Here is a 10,250-nt window from a genome sequence, read left to right as displayed (position 1 = left end):
GACAGGCCTGGAGTCCTGGGGGCAGCCCAGGCCCGGGCCTCAGCGGGTGCTGTGGGCTCCTGCCAGCCCCCAGCTGCTCCCAGTGAGAGTCTGGGAGCACTGCAGGGGATTTTCCTAGGGTTTTGTGGGGAAGATTGGGAGCGGGTGGGCAGGCGGGGAGCCCTGGGCACGGGGGCTTGGGTCCTAATCCAGGATTATCTCTGAGCATCTCTGCTGGTGAGGGGGGCCACTCAGGACCCAAGGCCCCCTGGAAGGCACAGCTTCCCTGTGCTCACTCCGGAGGGTCTTCCAGAAACCCCCTCTAGTGCTTTTGCCTCCAGACCCTACCCCTGAGCTCCCCCAGTCGGGAGAGATTTAATGCCTTCAGAAGCAGCTCCTGGACCTGGGAGGAAGAAACCAGGTGCTTGGTGTGCTGGGGAGGGCTGGGACACCTTTCGCCCCAGAATGGTGCTTAGAACTTGGCAGACTCTCCCCGCTACTCCCCGTCCTGAGAGGAGGCAATCTTGGCCGGGCCCAGGACGCTCCTGCCTCTCCCTGCCAGGACCGTGGCTCTCACCTTGGAGCACCTGGCCAGCCTCCCATCCTCCGCGCTCCTGCCTGAACCAGTGCCCTGGCCCTTGTACTCAGGGGAAGGGTGGAAAGGGGCCAGGCCTGGGGGCCACAGACTGGATGCAGGGCTCAGGGAGGGCAGAGGTGGGGAGAGACACCAGCCTCCTGGGCAGCTGACAGACTCGCTGAGCCCTCTGTCAACAGGCACATCCGGGGTCTCCTCCCTGAGTTCTGCCTGGGTCTGTCTGATGGGGTGTGGGGTCCTACTGTTCCCTTAGGGTGCCCTCAGTTGAAGACATGCTCCACAGCCCTGTCCCCTTTACCTGCCCATAGGCTGCCTGCACCTGGGCCTCCAGCTCCCTGAGGAGTGCCCGCCTCCTGGTGGCTGCTGGACTGGCGGGAGCCTGGCTGGGCCCTGGGGTGCCCTCAGAGGGGCTGGGGTCCCCTGCGGGGAGACAGCCATCTGCCTGGCCCTGGGGAAGGGCCATGGAGACGAGTGCGTGGTACCTCCTGGTCGCACTCTGGTTGCCCCGTTCCTGTGGGAGGGTGGCTCAGTGGGCAGCTGTGGGTGGGGTCCCCCCAGGGTCCCTGCTACTCATTTCCCCGGTTCCTCTCTCCACAGGCCCAGAGCCCCCATCCCACAGCTCTTCTAGCTCCCCATGCTGCTTACACAGCCCCTCCCCCAAATCCAAGCCTCCCCCAACCCACCAGCCTCCAGCCCCACGCTGGCCACAGACTGAGCCCTGGGCCCCGCCCCCGCATCACCCTTGCAGACCCCTGGCCACCTGGCCTCTTCGACTCCTGGTCTCTGCACCCCCTAACTGCCTTCCCCGCTGTTTTCTCACTCACTGCCCCTCTCTGCCTCCTCAGCTCTGTGTCTGTCTCTCTGTGTCTATCCCACTTGCATCCCCTTGCCTCCCCCTGCTGACATCTGTCCAGCTGTGTCTGTGGGTCTCTCTGACCACTCTTGCCACCTCTGTCATTCCCTCCCTCTATGGCATAAAAATCTCTCTCACACTAGTCTGTCCGTCTTTCTGTCTGTCCACCCCTGCTCTTTCCATTCTCCCCACCAACACCCCCTCCCAGATGACTCCCAGATTCTGGAAAGACAGCGCCCCCAACCTGAGCCTGCCCCCAGACATACCCCCTTCTTCCCACGCAGAGCCCCAGGCTAGCTCTGGACGCCCCCACCTCCTCGCCTTCCGCCAGCATCTCCCACCTACCTTCTGCTGACCTCCAACCTTCTTCAGGGAGAAATGTGGGGGTGGGCCAGGCAGCCCCCACCGGCCTCTCGTGCCCCCTGTTGTGTCCCCAGCCCTCTTACTGCCCAGCTACCTGGTCTTCACCTCCCACAAGGAGGTCAGTTGTCCTGCCCCCGCCCTGCTCCAGGCCCCTCATGATTTATTCACCTGCCCCCCGCACCAGCCTTTGTCCAAGGGAAACAGATCCCGCCAGACACCTGCCACCTGAGCTGGTGGCTCTGGCCTCTCTCAGCCACACGAGCAGCCACCCGTTCATGTGTTCCTTTCGCAGACATCTGAGGCCAGTTGGGACCGAGCCTCAGGGCCTATACAGACTGGGTCTATCCTGAGGGTCCTGGTTTCAGGCACATCAGACTCAGAAAAGGGCCACAGACAGTCTCCAGGTGCTTGGGAGCACTGGCCCAGGCAACGGGGGGCTTCATGGAGAAGAGAGGATGGGGCAGCCTTTTAGGGTTTGACCCATGCTCAGCCCTGGGTGAGCGCCGGGACCCTGGCAGGGATCAACTGTGAATGTGGAATGTTCCAGGCCCCTGCATCCAGCAGAGTATGTTAGGGAGAGGCCCCCAGGAGGGAGGCAGAGGTCAGTAGCTCCTGGAGAGGGTATGGGTGGCAAGAGGCTGGAGAAAATTTCAGAGGGGCTGTGTCTTCAGCAAGTGTCGAGGAGTACCTACATCGCCTTCCTGGGTGTTAGGAACCAGTCCCTGCCTCCTGGAACCTTCCAGCTGGGGGCAGATGCACATTCAGCAAGCCCAGGATGACGATGGGACAGGCTCTTGAGAGGAGAATGCGACCTTGCTGTGACTGGGGGCGCCGAGGACATGGCGTGGGAGCCAAGACCAGAAGGATGGTGGGAGTGACCACCCAAAGGGAAGAGTGGCCAGCGGGCAGAGGAGGGAACAGTCCCCACACAGCCCTGAGCAGGGCAGGGGATCTGAGGAAAGGTCAGGATTCAGAGGGGAGCGGACGCCGGCCAGGTGGTAAAGGGTGGGAAGGGCTCCTTGTGACGCTCAAGTTGACCCCTTGAAGGTTCAGCCTTCCGCAGCCTGCAACAGTTACCCTCTGCCCTCAGGGTCTTGCCTCCTCCTGGAGTCCAGAAGGGCAGTACATCCCAAGCAGCATTGCAAAATCCTTCAGACACAGGAATTCTAGCATTTTCTGCAAGGTCTTCTAGAAGGTCTATAGGCCAGGGTTTCCCTGTGTGCTCACTATGTGGCCCTCAGTGAGGTAGTTCCCCTCTCTGAGCCTCAGTTTCCTTATCTGGAAAATGGATGTTGACCGAGGCCTCCTGGTACCATTGTGAAAATTAAGTGAAGGACCTAGAAGTTTCCTGGCACATAAGAAGGGCTCAGAAAAATGGTGGATTCCACGTGTGATGAATGATCCTATGTCCAAAGGACCATCTAAGAAGGTGGGAAGTGGGAGAAACATGTGCCCCAAAGCATAAGCCAAAGTAGTGGGGGCGTTAAGTGGTCAGGGTAGAGTGGATAAAAGTGTTTTCAGTCAAGAAGCAAAGCCTTTGTAACTAGGTGGAGAAAGCCTGGCTTGGAAATCTTTCCTGTTTTTCAGTGAACAACATTCTACGGTATTTGCTTCGATGCCCTTGACTTGCCCAGCCCACCATAGCCAAGCTGGAGCTCTGGCTCCAGTGTCTAGGATGTCCACATAGGTTGACAGAGAGATGGATAGATGGATGGATGGACGGATAGGTAGCTGACTGGATGGAAGGATGGGTAGATGATTTGATAGGCTAGTACTTAAATAGTTGGTAGATGGATGGGTAGATGATTGCACTGATAGAAGGCTGGGTGAATGGATGGATGGATGGACAGGCGAAGGATGACTGGGTGGGTAAATGGGTAGCTGGATGGGTGGGTAGACATATAGGTAGATGTTCTGATGGGCTGCTGGCCAAATGTTTGGTTGTTGGATGGGTGGACGATTAGATAGAGGGATAGATAGATGGACAGACAGAGAAGGATGGAGATGGATAGATGGCTGGGTGGATGGACTGCTGATGAAGACTTTATATTCTTCATTAAAAGAGTCAATTAGAGTGGAGACCGTATCTTTCCTATTCTGGTGTTTGCCATGAGGCCTAGCCCACTCATAGCCTGATAAAGACTAATCAGAGTGTGAATGAAGCCTTGTGTCTATCTCCTTCACTCTGAGCGGTGATCCTTCTTCTTTTTAAAAAATTATTATTGGGGCGCCTGTGCGGCTCAGTGGGTTAAAGCCTCTGCCTTCGGCTCGGGTCATGATCTCAGGGTCCTGGGATCGAGCCCCGTGTGGGGCTCTCTGCTCAGTGGGGAGCCTGCTTCCCCCTCTCTCTCTGCCTTCCTCTCTGCCTACTTGTAATCTCTGTGTGTCAAATAAATAAATAAAATCTTTAAAAAATTCTTATTAATATTAATATTTAAGTAGGCTCCATGCCCAACGTGGGGCTTGAACTCACAAAGCTGAGATCAAGACTCTGGTGCTCCACCGACTGAGACAGCCAGGTGCCCCTGAGATGTGATTCTGATGACAAAGACAATGGCTCCCTCTCCTCCCTGTTCCCCACAAGTCACCCCAGCCTTGGCACACAGAACCCCGTGGAGATGCCACTCCACACGCACCAGGATAACTAAAGTGAAAAGGACAGACAGTAGCAGCGTCGGTGAAGACTTGGAGAAGTGAGGGCCTTCACAGGCTGCTGGTGGGTTTATGAAACCCACTCTGGGAAAGAGTTTGGCATTTCCTCAAAATGAGCTGCCATGTGACCCAGCCGGTCCACCCCTGGGGATGTACCCAAGGGAGTTGAAAGCGTTAAGTTCATGCAAAAATTTGCACACAAGCGTTCACAGCAGCCTGATTCACACGAGCCCCAAAGTGAAACAGCCCAGATGTCCGTCGGTGCAGGAACGGGTAGACAAGATGTGCATGCCCGTGTCACGACATATTCCTCCGCGGGAGACAGGAATGATGCACTGTTTTGTTTTAAAGATTTTATTTATTTATTTGAGAGTCAGAACACACAGAGAGAGAAGCAGCCTCCCCACTGAGCAGAGAGTTAGACTTGGGGCTTGATCCCAGGACTCTGAGATCGTGACCTGAGCCAAAGGCAGACGCTCAACCAACTGAGCCACCCAGGCGCCCCAGTTACACCCTATGACATGCATAAACCTCAAAGACATTCTGCCACGTGAAAGGAGCCAGACCCTAAATGCCACAGAATGTATGTTTCCAGTTATATGCAATACCCAGCATAGGCAAATCCACAGCAACAAAATAGATGAGTGGGGATGAGAGCAGGACTGCCCATGGGTACAGGGTGTTTTGGGGGGAGATGAAAAGGTGCTGGGACTGCGTAGTGGTGAAGGTTGCACAACACAATGTATTAAAGCTGCCGAGTGTACCCTTTATAAGACTGAAATCCGAGGAAAAACAGAGTGGTTTGTTTATATTTTAAAAACCGCCAGAGACCGGTGCTGAGATACACGTAGACTGGAGGTGGGGGATGGACACAGGGAAGTTCTTGGCCCCCCGGGGCTGGGAAAACTGTGCTTCTGGATCCCAGAGGAGGAGGCCCCCGGGGTGGCCAGAGAGTCCACGGGCTTTGCCTGGGGAGCCAGAGGACTGTGGGTAAACGCAGACCCCAGAACACAGTTGAACAGTGCCCGGCTGAGCAGGGGGACAGCTGGCCCCGGGCACCTGAGCGCAATCGCTGGAGGGGTGAGCCGGCAGGAGGCGGGCCCTCCAGGCAGGAAGGGGTCTCCCAGGCCTTAGATGCTCGTGCACGAAGGGAGGCAATGAATGTTCCAGGCCAGAGCAGGTGAATGAACCTCTGTGAACCTTGGTGTCCTCGTCAGTATAATGGGAACAAGACTCCCTCCCTCTCAGGACGTGGTGGAGATGAAATGAGACCATTTATGTGAAAGCTCTTTGTAAGCTGCTAAGTGCCGGGCAGATGTTCCTCCAGCTGTGAGTCAGGGATAGAGCCCAGCCCTGGCCCACCTCTCCCACCCCTCCCGGCCCCAGGCAGCTGTGGGCTCAAAGGAGGCTGAGCGATGCTCCTGATGAGGCTGTTTTGGGTCCCACCACCCAGGCTTTAGAAGGGGAAGATACCTTCCTCGTTCCTGCTGGCTCTGACGGGAAAACCTGGCTGAGAGACGTCTGGTTCAGTCAGGCTCCAGTTCCCAGGGAGGACTGCCACAGCCACTGAGACACCCCCCAACCCCTGCCCCGACCCAGGAAGGGGCAGCCAGAAGAGGGCTGGGGGTGTCATCGGTGGGCCTGCAGGGAGGTAGGCACCGGGCTCTGCCTGGAAGAACACAACCTCCTCAGGCTCAGGAGGTCCTGCCCATTCAGTCCATCTTTCCAGCCACCCGTATCCCCATGTCCAGTCGGTATTTGAAGAGCACGTTAGCACTTAGACTCAGTCAAAACATGGTTTGGAGATGACAAGGCTTTACAGAAGAAAGACTGAGGGTTAACAGTGAGGCTTTTTAAAGTGAACAGTAAAAGTACTGTTTCCCAGCTGTGTGACCTTGAGAAAGTCACTTAACCTCTCTGTGCTTCAGTTCCTCCTCTGTAAAATGGGGATCAGAACAATACCAAGTCCTAGGGTGGTAATCTACATACAGTTCTCAGCACAGTCCTAGGCCCCTAAGGGTTTGCCATAATTATTATTCTGGAGAGAAGAGGTGTAAAATGGATATGCCTATCAAAATTGCATTCATTCATGCCTGAAGCACTTAATGAGCACCTACTGTGTGCCAGTGCTGGCGACCCGGACCTGGCCCTCCGTGGGCCCTGAGCCTGCGGGTTTGGGCGTGGCCCGGATGCTGGTAGTGGCTGTGCGATGCTGAAGTCAGTGCCCTTCAGGCAGGGTACACGGCACGGAGGTGCGGAGGTGCGGGTGAGCCCGTCCGGCCCTGCCCCCGCCACACCCAGCCTTGCCCAGGGACAAGCTCCGCTCGGTGACTCGGCGCATTCCTGGGTGGGGCGAGAAGGGAGGGGGGTTGGGGAACAGACCATAAATATAAGGTCACTGGGCTCGTCGCCACTTCCTGCTGCTTGCTTTTCCACTCCCCCGCTAGCTAGTGAGTAGGGTCTGGACCAGGCCAGGGGTGGGGAATGGAGGATGGGGGGTGGGGGTGGGGGTACGGGTGGCGGTGGGGGGCGGGACCCTGGCTGAGCCACCCCCTTCTCGGTGCAGCTCCGTGAGGGGTCCTCTTTCACGCCCTGTCTGTCTCTCCTAGTGCCGCCCTACACCATCGTCTACTTCCCCACCCGAGGTGCGGCCCCTGCTCCTTCAGGAGGGCGAAGGGCACCGGTGGAGCCAGGCCGCCTGCTCAGGCTGCTCCCTGGGGTCCAGCCGAGGCCGAAGACAGGACCAGGAGTCCCGGGCCGTGGGGCGGGGCCGGTGGGGCGGGGCCGGTGGGGCGGGGCCGGTGGGGCGGGGCCGGAGCCTGGATGGCGGGGGCGGGGCCAGGTCCGGCTTTCCCAAGGCGGCATCCTCTTGGTGCCCAGCCTGGCTGCACTGTCCCTCTGCCTCTGTTCCCATCCTGGGGCACCATGGGTTGGAGTCTCCGCCCCTGTCTCCCTCTCCAGGACGGCACTGGGGCCGTGGTCGCCACTGTTTCCCCATGGCTTATCTCCTCAGCAGGCTCAGAAGCTAGAGTTTCTGTCCCGTCCCCACACTCTGGACCCCCCTCCCCAGGGCGCTGTGAGGCTGGGGTCCCTGCACGTGTCCCACCACCCCGTTCTCCCCTCCCCCACCGCAGGCCGCTGCGAGGCCATGCGCATGCTGCTGGCGGACCAGGGCCAGAGCTGGAAGGAGGAGGTGGTGACCAAGGAGACCTGGCTGCAGGGCCCGCTCAAGGCCTCCTGTGTGAGTGACCGCCCAGAGGGGGCAGGGGCTGGGCCGTTGGGGGCAAACCTAGAGTGGGGGCAGCTGAGCTCAGCATCTTTTACTGACCTGTGCCACACACCACCCCCTCCCCAGCTGTATGGGCAGCTCCCTAAGTTCCAGGACGGAGACCTCACCCTGTACCAGTCCAATGCCATCCTGCGACATCTGGGCCGCACCTTTGGTGAGTTCAGAGTCGCGGGCAGTGCAGCCTGCAGAGTATCCGATGGGTCCCCCTCGGATGTCCTGAGAACTAGAGTTCTGCCTGTCCAGAGGACAGGCCAGATGATCCCAACGGAAGGGCAGGGCCTGGGTCGTGAGGGCTCTGCCAGCCAGGTGGTGCCAGATGCGTTGCGTGTGCCCATTTCCTGGAGGACAAGTCAGAGGAGGCTGCAGCCCCTACAGTGTGCGGTGTAGGCTACAGGCCGCTGCAGGCTTCACAGTGGACCTCCTGCCCATGTTCCCCTGTTTTGGCCTCTCTTGAATCTAGAAAATCCGTGCTCAGTGAGCCAGCCTGTGGCCTCCTTACAATGGTGGTAGGAACACAGCTGCAAGAGTTGCCTCTTTTTTGGCAAGCCCTGAGTCCCAGTGGGATGTGGCAATCAGGGAATGGGACAGAGGAGTTGTGGTGGCCCCCAGGCCAAGCCTGCCCTGACTTCTGCAGGACCCAGGGTGGGAGGACGAAGGCCTCTGGCTATGGCCTGCCACTTCCTCCTGCCCCTGTGACGCTGCTCAGCACTGCACACAGCCCCACCAGTGCCCTCAGCCCAGTTCTGTCCCAGCTCCCCAAGCAGCTGCCTCTCAGGCCCAGGGAAGAAGGGAGGCTTCGTTCACCCTTGCAGGGGTGGGGGTGGGGGGACAGATCTGGGGGAGGGGCCTTGGGGCCATTTGGTCAAGAAATTCCTGAGTCTCGGGATAAGACTTGGGATGTGACCAAGAAGGGGCACGGCCCTCAGCTGGGCATGTCCCCTTGGGCATTTTTTTAAAGCTTTTATTTACTTATTTGAGAAAGTAGTCGGGGGCAGAGAGGGAGGGGACGGGCCAAACAGACCCCACACTGATGCAGGGCCCGATCCCGGGACCCCCAGATTACAGCCAAGCCGAGATCAAGAGTCAGTTGCCCAACGGACGGAGCCCCCGTGGCACCACTCCCCTTGAGCTTTCGGAGTTGGGAGCGGCAGAGCTGGGCAGAGCGGCCCCTCCCAATTGGAGGACCCGGGTGCCCCAGCCTGAGACCTGTGGGTGTTTGGGGGAGAGGGGAGCAGCGGAGCCCCGGCCTGGACAGAGCCTGACCCGCTGCCCGGCTGCTGCCCCAGGGCTGTACGGCAAAGACCAGCGGGAGGCGGCGCTGGTGGACATGGTGAACGACGGCGTGGAGGACGTCCGCAGGCACTGTGGCCGGCTCATCCACCACAACTACGTAAGCAGGGGCGGGCTGGCGCTCCGGGCCGGGGCCCGGGAAGTCACCCTGGCCAGGCATGCTGGGAGCTGCCACTGGGTCACTGCCCTTTGCAGGAGGAGGGCAAGGCCAAGTATTTTCAGGAGCTGCCGGAGCGCCTGAAGCCTTTTGAGACCCTGCTGGTCCAGAACCAGGGGGGCCAGGCCTTCATTGTGGGCGACCAGGTGAGTGCTGGGTCTGGCCCGTGGCAGAGCCCATTTCTCAGAAGGGCACACTGAGGCCCAGAGGAGAGCCATGGCAAACCGCCAGGGTCCTGGCTCCTTGCGGCCCTGCCTCTTCTGACCCTGCTCCAGCCCTCTTCTGATCTTGGCCCTGCAGATCTCCTTCGCCGACTACAATCTGCTGGACCTGTTGCTGAATCACCAGGTCCTGGCCCCCAGCTGCCTGGACTCCCACCCCCTGCTCTTGGCCTATGTGAAGCGCCTCAGCGCCCGGCCCAAGCTCAAGGCCTACCTGGCCTCCCCCGAGCACATGAACCGCCCTGTCCACAGAGCCCAGAAGACATGAGCCTGCTCAGCCTCCCCTGGGAGAACGGATGCCCTTTAGAACCAATAAACACCGAGAGAGGAGAGCTGTGCTGTGGTCCCTGAGGGGCTGGAGGGCTCAGGGGACCCCGTACGCCTTCCCAGGCTGCCTCAGGAGGACGAGGGTCGGGCTGGGCATCTGGGCCCTGGAACAGAATTACACAGAGTAGTTCCAGGTCCAGATGGGAAGATGAGACTCTGAGCCTTAAGGAGTCACCCCAGAGGTCTGCCTGGAGGAGGGAGGTGCCCTCGCTGGGACCACGCATGACGACAGCCACCCAGGGAAGCCTGTCAGTCTGAGAGAAGGGCAGCCGTGAATGTGGCAGTCGCTGACATCCGAGAGTGCCACAGCGTGGTTGCCCACGTGGACCCTGGGAAATAACACATACCCTTGGAGGGTTTGCAGGAGCGTCAGTGTGGCTCATTTCTTGGGTGGTAGCCAGGGTCACCCCCAGGTTGGTGTGGGGTGGCCGGCCGGGCCCAGCGGACATGTGGCTGAAGGCAAGCCTAGAGCTCCTGGTGGCCTGGCTGTTTGGGGACCGAGGGAGGATGGGCGATCTCCCTCA

The 10,250-nt window shown here is 59.3% G+C and overlaps 1 protein-coding gene across 1 annotated transcript; it reads left to right on the top strand.

The window, feature by feature from the left end:
* Positions 1-6,686: 6,686 nt before the first annotated feature.
* Positions 6,687-9,729, top strand: LOC111149482 (glutathione S-transferase P-like). Its single transcript, XM_022506575.1, has 7 exons — positions 6,687-6,892; positions 7,052-7,087; positions 7,577-7,683; positions 7,798-7,885; positions 9,018-9,121; positions 9,217-9,324; positions 9,479-9,729. Coding segments are annotated over exons 1-7 (633 nt in total). The 5' UTR covers positions 6,687-6,891; the 3' UTR covers positions 9,668-9,729.
* The last annotated feature ends 521 nt before the right edge of the window (positions 9,730-10,250 follow it).

The sequence above is a fragment of the Enhydra lutris genome, unplaced genomic scaffold (assembly GCF_002288905.1).
Source record: "Enhydra lutris kenyoni isolate GAN:26980312 unplaced genomic scaffold, ASM228890v2 scaffoldscaffold22, whole genome shotgun sequence".
NCBI lineage: Eukaryota > Metazoa > Chordata > Mammalia > Carnivora > Mustelidae > Enhydra > Enhydra lutris.
This window is presented reverse-complemented; position numbering and strand designations above follow the sequence as displayed.